Source organism: Sarcophilus harrisii, chromosome 3 (genome assembly GCF_902635505.1).
Source record: "Sarcophilus harrisii chromosome 3, mSarHar1.11, whole genome shotgun sequence".
NCBI classification, from domain to species: Eukaryota; Metazoa; Chordata; class Mammalia; order Dasyuromorphia; family Dasyuridae; genus Sarcophilus; species Sarcophilus harrisii.
This window is the reverse complement of record NC_045428.1, coordinates 225,177,899-225,196,919: the sequence shown is the minus strand read 5'-3', so window position 1 is coordinate 225,196,919 and position 19,021 is coordinate 225,177,899. Positions and strand designations below refer to the sequence as shown.

The following is a 19,021-nucleotide window of genomic DNA, read 5'->3' as shown; positions in this document are numbered from 1 at the left end:
ATAAGATTACCACTTGTAGAGTCTAAGTGTAGATTTTAGTAGGTCTTTTCTCTAATTTTTTAGCTCTTTACTTATTTGAAGAACAGGCATAATCACCGCACAATGACCAGCCTCCACAAAGCTCAAAGGAGTGAACCAAGAAGTCATAGTGTTTAGTTTTGTGCTCTGGCACCTCCATGTACCCTGAAAACTCCACAAAACTACATGTATGTATAATATCTATACTTCGGCCAAAGTTGTTAATTTGTTGAAGTCTGCAGATTAAGATTAGTGGACTTCTGAATCACATGGTTAAAATGAAAAAGACCAAGCAAGCCTTTGAAAGAGACATATGTTACTGTCACCTGCCTCCTCTGGGGCTTTTTGTCACTAGTCAACAATTTTTGCATTGCAAGGAAGACTGGGGAACTTGTGTTTTGCAAAATTAAAAGTCCTTTAGTATTAAGACACTTGGTTATTTTGCAATCAGTAAGATGGAAAGATCCAAAACTAATTAACCTGTAGACCTGGAGCTTAAATGCAGATTATCATCTTCTCAGAAATTTATAGTCTATATGAGAGTTAACTAGAGCACTAAGAAGTTGGGTAACTTGATTGGGATCCCAAAGTCACTAAGCATCAAGAAGCAGGTCTTCCTGGTTTCAAGCCAGTTATTTTTCCCACCAGGTCAAGCTACAAAAATTTGGTCTAATATAACTTTTAAGAATTAACTTTGCCACACCCCAATTCTACACCAGTGTAGAATAATGAAAGTTAATTATACTTTTATCCATGAGCAGATAAGCTATTTAATTTGTTCAAAATCAGAATAAAATCAGTATTTTTGTTTCCATGTTGAAAATTAAAGATGAATAAGTAGTTTTTCATTACTCTAATAAATAACACAGGTTAAATATGGATTTTTAAATGCTATGATATGATATTACCTTTCAATTGTTCTGGAGCTGGAGCTATTTCCCCTTCTTCTTCCTGATATTTATATTTATGCCACTTAAACTACTGTACCTATACTTCCATGTAAGGGTTTATAGAAGATGGTAAAAGGCATATCCTTTTTTCCCCCTTAGTTAATAGTAGCAATTTGGCAATTATTTATACTTTTCATTCATCTTTATTAGCCCTGTCCTCCATTAGCATAAATAGTTGAAAGTAAAGCTATAAAAATTTGTAGAGATGTTTACAGGAATATGTAACTTTTATTTTAGGGATTCTAGTGTGGTGGAGAGAATACAGTCACTCAGTCAATAAGCATTTATTAAACACTAATTCTGTGCCAGGCCCTGGGTTAAATACTAGGGATACAAGGAAAGGCAAAAATATGGTCCTGCTGTCAAGGAGCCCACAGTCTAATGAGACTAAACATGTAAACAATTCAGTATATACCACAAACACACACACAGTAAATGGAAAACAATCTCAGAAAGCAGGGGCCAGTAGAGTAAGATGGAAGACAAGGAATGGCATTCTGTAGAAAAGGGAGTTCAAATTGTATAGTATGACGCTGGATAGCAGAAAACTTGGGTTCAAATCCAAGCTTTTTATGTTTATTATTTTTATGACTTTGGGCAAGGATTATTCAGTCTGGGCCACAATTTCCTTAACTGTAAACTGAGTGAGCTTGACTAGGTCTGAGGTCTCCTTTCAGCTCTAATGCTTATGACTCACAGGTCATATTTGAAAAAAAATTACTAAAAATGCCACATAAGTGATGCCAGCTAACTGCCTGTACTGGGGCTACTACTCTTTCTTATCTTATATAGGTCTGTCTTTACATTTGTGGCCTTCACTAGTGATCCCAATTTCCTCTGTGTTTTTTGTATTTTCTATGTCCTTAATTTATATTTTTAAAATAAACTTGGAGCTGGCTGGCAAATCATTTATTTTGCCCTTGCAGAAATGAAAAATCCCACTCTCTTCTAGTCAAAGAGGCAACTATTAATATAATTGCATAAATTTAATCTTTAGTTTATCAAGAATATTGAATTGATAATTCTGAATCTGATGGGCAAAAGTCACAATACTATCACATTATTCAAGAGAAGAAAATTCAGCTGTGCTTATGGTTTCTACAACACTCACCATAACTTCTAGATTACAAAATGCTGCCATCGTGCCATACAATTCCTCCTAAATAGTTAATGGCTTTTCCATCTTTCTTACAGCTAAACTTGCTAATATTCTACTGTGTATTTCAAATTACCACATAACTTACCCGGACAAGTGCATCATCTATGATATGATCACGTCTGACTTTGAGTCGTAAATATGGATTCAACTGTTGTCCTTGAACTAAGCTGTAGAGCACAGTTATGCGTCGTTCACTGTACATGCGGATTCTATTATCATAATACAATCCCAGGTTCTTGGTGACAGCATTCAATATAAAGGGACAAGTCATAAAAGAGAATTTGTTTTCTGTTTCTACCTTGAAAAAAGTGTAATCTTTGTCCATTTCTAGAACATCATTCAGTGGTTCATTAATAAACTCTTCAAAAGGGATAAGTGGTTTTCTGCAATCTATAGTTTTAACACCAAGTTCAGTTTCTAATGGGTCTACTCGAGGACCCTTCTTGTTTCTTCTCTCCTCTCCCAAAAGCTCCTGAAGTGTCAATTCACTGGATTCTGGGATGGGCTCTTCATCCTCCTCTTCGTTATGATCTGTATCTACCTCTCCTCCTACTACATTTGCATAGTAAACCATTTTCAAGCACTTTGAAGCAGCAACAATGGCATCATCATCGTTCACTAGATTACGACTATTGAATTCATTGCTTATAACTTTGTAAGTAATAAGCTGTTGAAACGTTTCCATCATTCTCCGAATCTGATCTGCACTGTATTTAGACCACAGTCTGACCATTTTTGCTTGGGCTGCAAGGGGTAATTTGCTCATTGCTTTGCAAAACAATGGCAGAGCCATTTCCAGATATTCAGGGCTATGAAGATTGCCATTCTCCATGACAATAATGAACAAATTCAGATAATTAGGATCCCGAGAGTACACATTGTGATAAGTCAAGTCACACTCCACATTAGGTGACAAGTACACAAGTGCATTAAGAAAGGCAGTTTCTATTTTTTCATTAGAAAGCAATCTGTTGTAGACTCTTCTGATTGCTTCAATATCTACAGATACTTCATCAGGACCTAATTTTTGTAAGTTGTTATCTCCTTGAGAGTTGCTATCACCTATCCTTGAGGATGATGCTTCTGAATCTTCCTCCATAGCAGCAGCAGAACATGCAGCTTTTTCCTTTTCATCTTCATCCTTATCTTCATCCTTTCCTTGAAGAGATTTCAGTTCTTCCTTCGTATGTTGTTTAGCTTTACGGAAACTCTGTACCAAGGCCTCAGCACTAGAAAATACTCTTCCAATAACTCGTATTAAAGGGGAATAATCCTCTTTCTCTCTACATAATTCAAGAATTTCGTATACCTTTTCTTCTGTTAAGTAAGTCACATCTATAAAGTTTGGGGAAGAAAAAGAAAGACATTTTTATAAGTCAAATATATTTTTTAAAAAGTTTAATAAAAAAACAAGACAAACACTTTGCACTCAACACCATTACTGCTTAACAAATCTTTTAAAAGTAAATGGGGATTCTTAGGATATATTTTAGCCACTTGGAATATAGTTTACTTCATTTGCATTATGCAATGTTATAATTATACAGAATTAGAAAATTGGCTCCAGCCTAATGAAAATATTCAGTGTGACTGAGAATATGCCATTACTTCATGGGGTTTATTATTTCTACTAATTGGAATGTGGCTGTGTAATCAGAAATACAAATAAAATTTTATGATTATTTGCTACTTTTACTCCTGCTTAATAAATAAATTAAATTAAATCTCAATGAATGAATGAATGAATGAAGCTAGCTTGCTCTGAACATCCTTTCCACATCTCATTGAAACCTAGACTTTAACCCTGGGAGTGACTCTATGGTTTCATATACTTAATACCATTTGTAGCTCACCTTTATGAATAGTCTTATGCCATTAGATTATATAAACTCCATAAATACAGACTGTCTTATTTACTTGTATTTATGTTACTAGTGCTTAGTACAGTGCCAATCATTCATTCTTTAATAATATAGATACAATATAGATAATGAAGAACTTGAAAGTATATTACCCAAAGTAGTTGTTTTTTTAAATATAGAGATAATAATTAGTGTGTTAGTATGCTCCAGTTTGCAATCAAATATATTAAGATAGTTTTATTTTTAATGAGTCCACATTTTATATTTATGTTTCATTTTATACCCCAAACAGCCCAGTTCAGCAAGTCTTTTTTTTTGGGGGGGTGGGGAAGTGGGAGGAAGGATCTCCTCTCCCCACCCCCAACATTTTCTTGATTCATTACCTATGTAAGGAGGAAGTAGAAAAAAGATCTAAAAGATACCTACTCCCAACCTGGAAACAAGGCCCTATGTTTTATTAGCTTTATTTCTCTTCCACATAAAAACACAATACTATCTTTGGGGTTTTTTCTAGTTTATTCAAGATCTTTTTCAGAAAAATGGCACTTTAATAATAAACCGAATAGAATCTTATATTTGAAAAGGACCCTAACATAGAAAAGTCAAACACTTTCAGAAGCATTATCTGGAAGTATGGTTCCCTAATATCAAAGTTAGTGCTCTTTCAATCATATCATGCTACTTCATGGGTCTTCAGTTTCAAGTCAAAAGATCACACTATCATAAGAGCATTAGATTTAGAGCTAGAAGGGAACAACTATCTCATTAAAATCCTTTTATAGTTGAGGGAACTGAAGTGAAAGGTTAAATGATTTGTCCAAGGTCACTCTGCTAAAAGTACAGAGCCTTGATGTAGAATTCACTTCCTATTACACAATTAGTGGGAGTAGGTATGGAAGGATTCTTAGCTTAGTCCAAAGTATAAAAATGGAAGATTAATAATTCTTTAGATGATTTTTCAAATACAGTTGTTCTCACTGAAAGAATATCTTATGAATAATAGTTTGGGACAAGTATAGATTCTAAGCAAAGGGACAGGGAAGGAAAGAGCTGATCAAGTCTGAAGGATAGAAAAGCAAGCTATAAGGTATGGCCTAAAGGTGGGTAAAAGTAATGGGCCTTGAATATCAGACAAAAGACATTTTAATTTTATTCCAGAGACTACAGAGGAGAGCAGAGGAGTAAAACAATGAGATCTGTATATATAAAGAAGTTTAAAAATATATTAGAAGGGAGTACTGATTAGAGTGAAGACAGCAAGACTGAGCCACTTAGCAGTTATGTTACTTCAGATGAGTCACTTAATATCTCAAGACCTCAATGTACTCACCTGTGAAATGAGTTGATCTCTAAGGTTCCTTCTGCTTTTATGTTTTATTACTAGTTTGAAAGCTATTACAAGGTAGGCAAGTAGTATTGGGGCCTTACAGTAAGTAGTAGGTATAGTAGGAGTAGGAGTAGGAGTAGGAGGTAGGAGTAGGGGTAGGAGTAGGAGTAGGAGTAGGAGTAGGAGTAGGAGTAGGAGTAGGAGTAGCAGTAGCAGCAGCAGCAGCAGCAGCAGGAGTAATTCACATTTACATAGCAAATCAAGATTTATAAATCTTTGCACATACATTTTTTCATTTGATAGGAGGATGAAGCCAACAAGAATACAAAAGAAGATATAAGGAATATTGTTGTTCAGTCACGTCCAACTTTTTGTTGACCCCATTTGGGATAGACTATGTAGTTAAACTGAAGCCCACTATTACTTCATACATAGATTAACTGAAATAAAGCGACAAGGGAAAAGATACTCTATAGCTTCCACCATCTCTGAAGTAAATAGAAGAGATCTCACCCTTTCTTCCTTCTCCAAACTTCTCCCAAAGTATCTGACAGATCAGAGAATGACAGGCCTGAGGAACATCAAGTGTGTTCAGTAAAGAGATCTGTAGTGGCTGCTTTCAGTAGCAAAGTTCCCCAACAAAGACAGAACCTCATTCTCCCCACCCTAGCTCCAAATGCGACTGTGGTTTATCAGATATCTGGCCGACATTTAGGAGAAATTGCAGTGATGTCCTGGTGTTAAGAGGCCGGGGATGGGATGAAGCACCCTAACCTGTCAGTCATCCACTATGGAGTTCAAAAGTGTGCCAGGCAAAGTTAGCCTCTAGTTCCCATTCCTGACTAGGGTTTGTCTCTGGCTTCAGTATAGAGGAGGTACCAAATTATCTAAGAGGCAGAAGCCAAGCCTAGAAATAAACTTGGAAATGCTTATAAAAGAAAGATTAAATTCTCTCCCTTAAAAAAAAATCCATTTAAATATTTTAATATCCATATATTGAGTGTGGCAATAAGATATGCAATATTATTAATTTCTATCAGGAATGGCTTATTGGGGATGTTCAGCCTGAAGAAGAGAAGCTAGGGAAAAAGAATGATTCTGAGGGAATGTAACTATTCCTAAGTATTTGAAAAACTGACTTATAGAAGGATTAGAGCTTTTCTGCTTGGTCCTAGAAGCCACTCCAAGACTCAAAATAAATAAATAAATGTATTATAAGAAAACAGCTTTATCCTTGATTTAGAGATAAATGTACTAATTACTGTAAATTGTCTCAAAATAAATATAGATTGCCTCTAAGAAAATATTAAGTTCCCAGTCTCTAGAGGTCTTCAGAGACCAAAGAACAATTATGTCAGGAAAATCATAAATGGAATTCATAATTTAGATAAGAGCTGAATTGAATGAACTCTGAGGATCATTCAACATTTTAAAATCTTTACTTCTAATACAACATTATAGTTAAAATAAAGCAAGGTTTCCAACATCAAAATATATTTAAGAAAAAAAAACAATTATGTGGAATTTATCAGAAATTTATCGTTTTATGATGAAAATACTGTGTGTATGTGCATATTTATAACAAGAAAATATATAGTTCAAAACTGCTAAGATTGAGGGTTAACTCTGATGTCTGTTAGCAAATAAAACAGGAAAGGCACACTTAGAACTAGTTTAACATGACATTCATATTATTTACTTATATATTTGGGAACAATCTTTTTTAAAAATTTAAATTCTTAAGTCCCAGAAAAAATGGGAACTTAAAATATGTAAAGACATCAACTTTAGAATCATTTTCCAAATAGTAACAAGGAAGTCTAGGAATTGACTAATAAAACAATTCCTTTGCCAAGTAGGGACATAACAACAGTACTGCTACCCCATGAAATAGCAAGTAGAGTGAACCAAAAGTTGGGAATCAATTTCATTAAAGCAAAATTCCTCCACAAGACTAGGAGGGGAAAGAGATGTGACCTTCATTTTAACCTATGTGGACCTCAGTTTCCTTATGTATAAAATACAGGGGCTGCCCTGGATAATTCCCTTTTTGGACTTTTGACTCAACATCCTAGGATTCTCTTTCACATGATGAGATCTCAAGCTGGAAGAATCCTCCAAGATCATGTCTATCCCTTACCCTTATTTTACTGATGAAGGAGCTGAAGCTTAAGGGGGGGTTAAATGCTTTGTCTAGGACCATGACAGGAAATAACCAGCAGAGGAAGGAGATGAATTCAGGTCTACAGACTTGAGAATCTTTGCTCACTTTACATGAGTCACTCTTATTGTCTTTCATTGATTTTGGCTTTCTTAGTCTTTTTCAGATTTATCTTTGATTTAATAAACTCAGCTCAAAAGTGATAAAGCATTTATTTATTGTTGTTAATGATAAAAAGAATAGTGAAGGGATTGGAAGCAAGAGGATGAGTATAAAAGAGCAATTAAAATCCTACCATAAGAATGTCAGTTCAAATCTGAGCTGAGGCTTTTTGAAAATTTCTGAAGACAAGAATGAAAGGTTTTTTTTAGTTAACACTGGATCTAAGAAAAATTCTGGTGAAGGAACTGATACCTGAAGACAGATAAATACTAGATCAATTTTTAAAAAAGGAGGAAAAAGCAAATTCTTCAAACAACTTCAATTCCTAGAAAAATTGCAAAACAGATTATGAAAGGTATTGAGCACTTAAGAGAGGAATAGGTAAAGGAATTGTGAGAATTAGGATTGCAAGGGGTTGACTGTGGGAAATGGATAAACCATATTGATGCCATCTTGTTATTCAACTCTAGAGGTAGCTCAGTTATTCAATTATGGATCTAATCAAAATTCTCTCCAGTAAGAAAACTTTATTCAATTATGGGAAGAAAGAAAACTTTTATTGCACTGTTTGAACCTTGCCCTCCATGGCTAGGAAAATGGACCACACCTCTACCTGCTGCTGAGATACCTTTAACCAAGGACCTAGGTTATGCTGACTGGAAATCTGGTCATATCCTAAGATTGAAGCAAGGAATTTTCTCGTAACAGGACATCTCAAGCAACCCTTGTTTTATCTGAAAACTGACCCCATACTGATCAATCATTTATTGTTTCCATGATTCATTGCATATTGCACAGAATATTGATGAGAAGTAGAATACTTCTATTTTTGATTTCAAAGAATTTAATCTGGCTCATTTCCACCCCCACCCTCAAACTTGGAAAGTTCCAAATCTTTCCTCCAATTATATCATAGTTTCCTATTAATTAACTGGCTTTATTCAACTGTTTTTAACATATGTGGTTTATCAACTCCTGTATTCAGTGTCCAATTCTAAGGTCTGGAATAGGTCTGGTCCTGGTTTGTTGAGCAATGGCCATGAACCACTTAAATCAATATGCTTGAAAGACTGAACCTTTCCTCAGACATTTCATCTTTTACCCTCCATACAGGTAATCATGACTCAGAACAGACTTTTTAAAAAATGGCAAAAGTATGTTCACTACACCTAGTTTTGTTCCTCAACATAGTAGACAGATTATAGTTGGTAACAGTGCAACAAGATTTCAACAAATCATTGAAAAAGCCTCTCATAATACTCTTGTGCATATTACTGAAAGATGTGAACCAGTAGGTTTGAAGAACTGCTTCATTGACTAGATTCAGAGTATTGATTAATAGGTTAAGTTTTAAGAAGGCAGGGACTTTTTTTTTTTAATATAAACTTTTTGAACTTCCCAGGTTGGTTGATAAATTAAATTGACATTAAGCATTCTCTTATACAAGTTTGGTTAAGTCACTCAATAATGCCTGAAAGCTAAAACTAAATAAAACTCACATTCATCTGTTTTGCATTCAGGGCCCTTCATAAAATCTTACTATTTTACTTTTTAGCTGTGCCTTTTTTTTTCCTGGGGATTTGGTTAGTAGGGGGAACTGATAAGTTTTTTAACAGTTCCCTGAAAAGAAATATGCATGCAATACACACTTTTAAATTTAATATATATTACTAACATTTCCTTCATGACTTAAGCCTAGAAAATCAACAAAACAATAAATCAAGCTCCAATATGTAGTTTTCTGTTTTCCAAGGGGTAAAAAAAACACAGCTTACAGTAAAAATTTAACAACTTGTTCTTATTAGCCAGCTACTATGAGCCGACTGCACTGTACTATAACTTTGTTCCTATACTTCCTGATACAAATGCTATCAACAACATCATCTACTGAATTTGTACTTATTCTTTGAAACCTAATTAAAAAAACAAAAACCATCATTTCCATGAATTTTTTTCCTTATACCTCCTCCTATTAGTAATAGCCTTCACTTTGAAATATTAACACTTAGACTTTGTTTTTGTTCTGTGGCACAATGGACAGAGCACTAGGCCTAAAGTTAGAAAGATTTGAGTTCAAATGTGGTTTCAAACATTTACTAGTTTTATGACCTTTTATAAGTTACTTCACCTGTTTGCCTTCATTTCCTTATCTTCAACGTGAACTCTAGAAGAAAATGGCAAAAAAACTCCAATATCTTTGCCAACAAAACCTCAAATGGGGCCAGACTAAATGGCTGAAAAACCAAAAATGCATTTTTATGCAACTCAGGATATTTGGTGGTGGCTAGGTGGCACACACTAAATACAGGGTTGTAGTTGTAATCAGGAAGAGGAGTTTAAGTCTGGCCTCAGATTTTTCCTAGCTGTGTGACTTTAGGCAAAGTGATTTAACGTATGTTTGCCTCAATTTTTTCAACTGTAAAATAGGATTGTCCTATTTATTTTCCCCCTTTCATCTTTTTATCTAATAAAAGTGCTCTGCAGACAAAAGGCGCCTTAATTGAATAAATGAACCTGAAAAAAGCGCCCTAAGGCTTTGTCCTTGGGACCACTTCTGTACAACAGTTTTATCAATAAACTACATAAAACAGAGATTACATATTTATTAATTTATAGATTATGTGAAATTGGGAAGCACAGTTTAATACATTGTATAAAAATTTCTAATTAACAGAAAAAAATTAACAGGAATAAATATGAAGTCCTATACTTAGTTAAAAAAAATCATTTGCAAACGTGCATAAGTAGAATATGATTCTATGTGGATAGAAAAGTTTCTATGGAACAGTGGTCTTTAACTTGGCTCACTGAAAGTATAAGAAACCAGCGCTGTATTGTGGCAATTTAACAAAAATTAACAAGTTCTCTGAGACAGCATTAATAAAAAATGTCCACAATCTTGAAGTTAATTGTATCACTATGTTATCTTGTGAAGATTATATCTGGAATTCCATATGCACTTCTGAATATCCAATTTTAGAAGAGCTATTGATAAAATGAAGTACCTCCAAAAAGTAAGGACTAGCATAGTGAGAGAGGAACTAATACAAATTCAAGGAATATATTATTTTATATAGCAAGAAGTTGTTTGTTTGTTTTTTTTTAACAGAAATCTTTATTAACAGAACAGATATAAGCTAAGAAATATTTAAATGAGGTCAGGTAAATCTATAAATTACAGGATCATAGTACTTTTTTTGAGAAGCCAGGACTTCTCCTTAAGCTCATACATGGAAAATAAAGATGCTCTCCCACAAATACTGCCAGTGTTTAAAAAAAAAAAATTCCAATGTAGCAATTTTATATTATTTACACAGAGCCTCATAAAAATATATTAGCATACTATTTTTCTAAAAGGCTTATTATGGTAATATTTTGTAAATAATAAAAATGGACAATGAGATAATATTTTTCATTGCAAATTCCTTATTTAATCAGCAAGACATAAGAAACAAAATGACTGAAGATGCCAAGTCCATAATAACAATCTCTCAAAATTCCCCATATCTCCCTAATCATAATACTACATTAAATTAATTCTTTGATATTAGTGAAATTATCACAGAAAGGTCAGTGGTCATATGTACCCCTAAAATATATCTCTATCAACAGGTTTCCAAGAATGGGAAGTGTGAAATGTGCTGAAGATGTAGTTTAAATTTCTTTGTGCTGGCATAGACAGTCGCCCTCAGCACAAAATCAGAAAAGCTATGGAACTGAGTTTACTGATTTGGTGGACCATTTTAGGCCAGTTTTTTAAAATTTGCAAAATGGAAAAATACATGCCAACTATCTATCTCCAAGAACTGTATACAAAATAAAGTAAGCTGAAATGAAAAACAAAAACAAAAAAACAAGAATTGTGAGGAAAACAATTTTAATCTTAAAGCATTATATAAATATATTCTAAGCTTGTTCAACCTCTGTCCCAAAAAATAATTTAAGGATTTGCTATTTCATTGACTTGCTATTACCCCCAGAATTGAATATAAAATTCTCAGACATTTTCTAATCTTTTCCTCTTGTTCAGGCTGCTGACGCCTTCCTCCTTTTCATATATTTGAGGATTCAGTTCTGCTGGTCTCCCAGGTCCATGCCCCCCAAAAGGGCTTCATCCTCTAGCTCATACACCTTCTGTAGCTCCCAAATCCAATTACATACAAACCTTGAAGCCTGACATCAAAGACTGAACAACTTGACTTAAACCCTAATTACCTGTGAACATGAAAATCTTCTTCCCTTTAAAGGAAGTAGCTCTTCACATGGCACTAACTTCCCACACACTCAAAGCCTCTGTCCTTAGTTTCAGAATGGACTTCCCTTCTTTCAATCTTCTGCCTGTTTGTAACTTTTCCCTTTTAGGATCAATCCAGGTGCCAACTTTTCCATGATACTTTCACTAATCTCTCTGACCTTTCCCCCTACCTAAACCCAAGCAAAATACAGTCCTCTTTGCCTTCTATTTCTCATATTGCTATTTGACCTTTTGTATGCATATAATCATTAGCATTATACTTATTTGTGGAAATGTCTCATTCCCATAACTTTTGTTTTTTATTTTTGAATTCACAGTTTCTGGTATAATAGGTACTTAATATTTCACTGAATTAACTTCCTTAAAATTTCAGTTAATTTTCTCTTGGGAAAAGCTGATTTTGTCTACCTCTTAGAAGGTACAGAATTTACAGTATGGGGGTTGTAATCAGAAGACCAGAGTTAAAAACCTTTCCCCACAGAAAATTAATAGTTTTATGATCCCTGAACAGGTCAAGTAAAGGCTGCCAGCCTTAATTTCGTCATATGTAAAATGCTGTTAATAATAGCCTCTTTCCTCAAAAGTTTGTAAGGATCAAATGAGATAACACATAAAGTACTTTATGAATCATAAAGTACTACATAAATGTCATTATTAGCTAATATTATTTAAGGGTAAAATAACAAAATATATAAAAGTCTTTAGAAAACTATGAAATGCTACAAAGACATTTATAAATGGGAAAAAGTTTTTAAACCAATGGTTAAAAAATACACCTCAGAATCTATGACAAATTTTCTTTGAAAACAATGCCTATCTCAGAAACTGGAAACTGAGTGGATGCCCATCAATTGGAGAATGGTTGAATAAATTGTGGTATATGAATATTATGGAATATTATTGTTCAGTAAGAAATGACCAACAGGATGATTTCAGGAAGGCCTGGAGAGACTTACATGAACTGATGCTGAGTGAAATGAGCAGGACCAGGAGATCATTATATACTTCAACAACAATACTATATGATGATCAATTCTGATGGACCTGGCCATCTTCAGCAATGAGATGAACCAAAACAGTTCCAATGGAGCAGTAATGAACTGAACCAGCTATACCCAGTGAAAGAACTCTGGAAGATGACTAAGACTATTTTTGTCCACTTGCATTTTTGATTTCCTTCATAGGCTAATTGTACACTATTTCAGAGTCCGATTCTTTTTGTACAGCAAATAACTGTTTGCACGTTTCCTTATTTTGTATTTAATTTATACTTTAACATATTTAAAATGTATTGGTCAACCAGCCATTTTAGAGGAGGGGGTGGGGGGAAGGAGGGGAAAAATTGGAACAAAAGGTTTGGCAATTGTCAATGGGGTAAAATTACCCATGCATATAACTTGTAAATAAAAAGCTATAAAAAGAAAAGAAAAGAAAACAATGCTTATCAACCAAGACTTAACAAAGTCTTGATAGGACCTGAATAAAACATGTACCTAAATAACTGCTTCTCCACAGTCCTCCATCCTTCTGTCACAATTACTGTGAAAAAGAAAAATAGCTTTGGGGAGTATAAAGAAACAGACTCTTAAGCAGGTCTCTCTTATAATCCCTATTTTCCTAAAATGAATACCTTTCCCTATATTACCTGACTTTTTGTAATTCATTTCTTGTAAAATGTCAGCTACTTCAGAGGATAAGTCAACGTGGATTCACAATGTTCCTTTACAGGTCCATTAACTTTTAAATTAATTTTTAAAATAACTATGTTTCACTACAATAGATTAATTTTTAAATCCTTTGTGTTTGTTTATCACAAGGCTGTCAATTGGGTTCATGACATTTAAAAAAAAAAGTGTTCTAGTTGGATGAAAGGGGCTTTGATTCATGGACTCATCAATGCAAGGAAATCCTTCAATGGGATTGTTTACTTAGCCTTCATTTCCTCATATATATAATGAGGGAAGACTAAATGACTTCTAAGTTCTCCCTTTAAGCTCTATATCCATATTGATATCCGTTTTGTATCTTTACAAATAACCCAAACTTAGCTAAGAAACAACTAGCTGAGAAAGTTGCCTACTATGAAAGGGTATTTGCTAGGTAATTAATATTGCAATATGGGAAATTTTTGGAGAAAGAGGATCAGTGAGAAACAGACTATAAACTTAGGTACCTAGCTTCCTCATGCCTAAAAAGAATGCTTTAAAAATAAATTCCTTATTGGAATTTTACACAGCTTTACACAGACAGATTGGGAAAAGATGCTTTTGTTCCCTCATTTACCATATAAACCTTGGTTCTAGAACAAAAATTAATTATATACACAATTACACTGGAATGTAATCCATTACTAAATTGCAAACTATCTACATTTAATAATATAATCTTATCTTATAAGAAATTTCATTGTCCATTTTCAGTCCAAAGGCTGACCTTTAAAGACTATCAAGAAAGTGACAGCCAAGATACTCATCTTCAATACAAAGAAGAAACTAGAAATAACAAATAATGTTCTTACACTGTTAATCCTGAGTGGACTTTTTACAGTATTAGTAACCACACAAGACAATTCTAGAGTTAGAAGTTACTAATCCCACAAAAGTTTCTATTAAGAAAACCCAAGTCTTTGTTCAATTTCCTTTCTTTAAAGCTGTACTCTTAAAATGAAATGTGAATGTGCACATGAAGGCTTTTTATTGGTGTCCTAACCGTAAAGATATGCAAGCTTCAGTGACTGGGAAATTTTGCTTTAAAACTATAGTTTCCCCTTATATACCTTGGCTCAGCCATGGTAGTTTAATACCAAGGAAGAGATGAAAGAGTAATTAAAAACAACTGAGCTAATAATTTATAGTTTGACTTATTTTCTCATCTATACAATGGGGGTGATAATGTATACCTTGTTATACTGATCTTAACAGTGGGTTAAAAATAAGATGATATATATGAAAATGCCTTGAAAAAGTATATGTATAGCAAATAAAACCAAGATAACCAGACCATATTATTATTTTGCTCAATAACGGGTTAATTCAAAGAGGGAGAAGACTTCATTGGACTGTGTTATAAACAAATCCGTTTTAGACAGAATTGACATTTAAAATGGTACTAAAATGACATTCTTCATTTTCTTAAGATGTCTTTGGAATATCCTTGCTCACATCCAACTACACTTCCAAGATTCATCTTCATGATGCTTTTATTGTAGAACAAGAAAGAATTCATGAAACCGGTTTCAAAATATATTTCATATAACATGTAGCTTAAAATTTCCATTAAACCTTGGCTAATCAACATTCTAAAAGCATGTTTACATTTCAATTTTCCATGAAGGACAACTTACTGATTAAAAAAACTTCAAAACTATTAGCTGACTAGGAAAGACATTAAAAAAAAAAAAAAAAACAGCAACACACACACACACACACACACACACACACACACCCCCCCCTCTCTCTCTCTCTCTCTCTCTCTCTCTCTCTCTCTCTCTCTCTCTCTCTCTCTCTCTCTCTCTCTCTCTCTTAAAGTCACCAGCTGATACTTAGCTTTAAAGATTTCAGTGAGGTTCATGAGAAAAGACACCTTTTCCTGTTCAACAGTAATGCCCCCAAAATTCTAAATATATGAGGGGAAGATAGATGGTTACAGTAAATAGAGTATCAGCCCTTAAGTCAGAAGGACATGAATTTAAATCCAGCCTCAGACACTTAATACTTCCTACATGTGTGGTGCTGAGCAAGTCACTTAACCCCAATTACCTTAGCAAGCACACACACACACACACACACACACACACACAGCCCTAAATGCATGGAATGGAAAAATATGGCTATGGCATCCTTCAGTTCTATTACATTTAGAACATTTCATTTGCTAATTTTCTAACGAGTATAAAAAAACAACTCTAAAGGGATTAATAATATTTTAGTAATGCTCAGCTCCAAATCACAGGTTCATAGAGTAAAAAGAGCTTTGAGAGATGATCTATTCCAATCTCTTGATTTTAAACATTTGATAATAAGAGATGTAGGAAAAATATGTAACTTGTGCAATGAATACTTAAAGGTTGTGACAAAACTGAAGATAAGAGTATGTGCTGACACCAAAAGTTCAAAATTTCTGAATCTACCTATCAAAGTTCTACTATTAAGTTATGATGCAATCCCTTTAGTTTACTTGAGGATGCATGTAGCTTATAGAAGAAAGGAAGCAAAGCATGTTAAAGCTAAACACACTTATACTAAGCAAATATTAAGAAAAGATTTTTATATTACTCATTTCCTATATTTCTAAAATCAGTTTAAGGAAAATGTTACTATGTTATAAAAGCCTTTCAATAAAAAATTCATATTTCTAAATCCATTTTTGAAAAGGTTTTTGACACAAATAAAGAAAAAATTAACTACTGTGGGGGAATGATGTTAAGTTTTCACCTACTTGAAAAGAGGACTTGATCGGATGATCTTAAAGTCCCTTTAAGTTTTCTCCAAACTCAATACTTGCTGAGCTAGGTAGGAGTTTAAATAATTGGGGCTTTCTGGTGGAGAACCAGGACTACTTGCTCTTCCTAAAGAGGAAGCACAATAATGAAGTATAGGACATGTTCGAAAATATTTGAGGGGCTCTCGAGGCTTTTCAACTCTAAAATGATAAACTAAAATGATAGATAGAAACGGTTAAAATGAACTTCACAGATAATATTATTTTGATAAGGTACAAAGGGTTAAAAGCACTCAGTAATCTTTATAATTAGAAATACTTAGCAAATATTTCCATCAATACCATCCTCAAATTACTAAATGAGAAACTTCAAATAACTACAGCTATGAAAACAAATTTAGACTTAACAATTTAAAACAATGTTCTAATATTTACCTATCTGAAACAGTGATTGTATATTCATTTAGAAAGTCTTCCTCATGAAGGCTGTACACAGGGCAGTAGAAACATTTTTATTGAGGATGATGAATTTTGATTATAAACTTTTCAGGTCCATTTTTCTTTCTCCTGCAGCTTTTTTTTTTTTTTTTTTTTTGAAGACAGCTCTCCATTAAACTATGACAAAGAGCTTAAAGTTCTTTTGGTTAAAGTGGAGGTCTGCTTCTAGAATCACTCTTTCTTGAGTCTTTTCTTGGAGGACTTGAAGAGGTCTTCATTAAGTGTTCACAGCTTATAAATCTATCTTCCAGGTTCATAGACAGAGGTAGAAACTGAATAATGAGCCAATATTCCTTTTCTCTGTGATCATAAATATAACTTCATGATAAAAATAGGCTTCCTGTAAGAAATAGTACTTAATTGGACAAATCTTTTTTTCTATACACTATGGTAGTGAGAGAAGGTACCCTGGTTTGTTTATCTTATTATTAAACTTAGAAACTTGTAAAGTTTTAAAAGCATATGTATATACTTAAATGCTTTACAAATACTTGTTAATAATATTATAAAAAATTTACAATGAAGAGTTAAGATTATAAGAGTTTCACATCTAGTTCAGAATTTGACCATAAACCCCACATTGCCATGCAAGAATAAGATGTTATAAAAACAAGTTTTTATTTCTTTATCTTATATTCTTTCTGTGCAATTACCCTTTATTGGTTTCCATTTCCTCTGCTTCCCTCCATTTTTCTTCACCATATATACTGTGGTGAAGACAGACAAATTCCTTTACAGACTCACTTGTTCCTCTTCAGGATACTGACTTTAAGATATGTGAAAAGATCCTCTGATTCCAGAGAATAGTTTGTACTTTAATTCCACAGGCTATAATGGGAAATGGAAGACTAAATACATAATAGAGTCAGCCACTTCCCCTCCTAACTTCCTCTTCCATCCAAGCATAGAGGCCCAGAAATATGCCTAAGACAAAAATGAAAACAGTCATCAGACTTGTTATAGCGCTCAATAGGATACAAGCAACTATTTTCTCCTTTATGCTGGTGAATCCTGATTTTTCTACTATACTCATTACTCTTCCTACCTTTCTCTATTTTTGTCAAGAACACAATTATTCTTCCTAATTCACAATTCTGAAATTAGACTCAACTCTTCATTCTTCCTTCCTTCCAATATCTATTACCAAGTCTTAACAATTTTACTTGCATATCATGTTTGTGATATTTCTTTCTATTCTGTTTCTGCCCACTCACATGGCCAAGCACACTGGTTCAGGCTTTCATCATCTCACTCCTAGATTTTGATAATACCCTCCCCAACTAGTGACAATATCTCCCTGCATCCAAGTCTCTTTCCTTTCCAATGTATCTTGAAAACAGCTCCAGTGATTCCTAAAACACAGCTGACCACATCAGTTCCGTGCCAAGAACTTTTGATGTTTCCCTATAGCTCCTGTTTAGCATTTGAAATCTTTCACAATCTGCTTCCAATCGATCTGTCCAAACTTATTGCACATTACATGCCTTCATTCACTCTATAGTCCCACTAAAGTGCTCTATTTGTTCTTTTCCGTACATAATTATCTCCAATCCCCATTCCGCCATATAACACGATAAATCCCAGGCTGAGACTGCATGTGTTTGCTAAGTCCCTATAAAGTTCATCTCATTCTATGAGACCTCTCTTGATCCCTCTAGTGGTTAATTCCAACCTCTAGAAGTTACATTGCATATATTGAGATTGATTTGATTACAAAGTAGTTTTTTTTTTTTAATTCAGTAGAATGTAAAATCCTTTGAGGGCAGAAACATTTTTTTCTTGTTTTTGTATGCCTAGTACACACTACAATGCTTGCCATATAGTGGGTAAATGCTTAAAATTGCCTCAAAAATTGTTTTTATGAACTTTCATTAATGTTTTATCACTGAATAGTCTTTGCAGTATCAATATTTTTTTAAAATAAAGAATATTTCTTTATTGTTTTATGAAAACATGCTTTATCTTACCTATAAAGAAAGGAAACAAGAAAAATCTGCTTCCTCTTTTCTTGTATATTGTTTTCCTTTTAGAAAAAATATGAATGACTTCTGGGTTAAAGGAACAATTCATATTGTATGAAGGGAGAAAAGCTGACAGATATTCAAATTTTCAATAAAAAGTTAATAAAAAAGAGAGAGAATATAACAAAAGGAAAGATTTCTTGAAATGTAAAACAAGTGTAAGATTAA

General features: G+C 33.6%; 1 protein-coding gene across 5 annotated transcripts in view; it reads right to left on the bottom strand.

The window, feature by feature from the left end:
- UBE3A (ubiquitin protein ligase E3A) overlaps positions 1-19,021 on the bottom strand; it is a 76,991-nt gene that overhangs the window by 21,246 nt on the left and 36,724 nt on the right. For all 5 annotated transcript variants that reach the window (XM_003765632.4, XM_031959104.1, XM_031959103.1 and 2 more), the window contains one exon: positions 2,213-3,462. In XM_003765632.4, the coding sequence (XP_003765680.1) occupies positions 2,213-3,462 (1,250 nt within the window). The remainder of the gene's footprint in view (positions 1-2,212; positions 3,463-19,021) is intronic.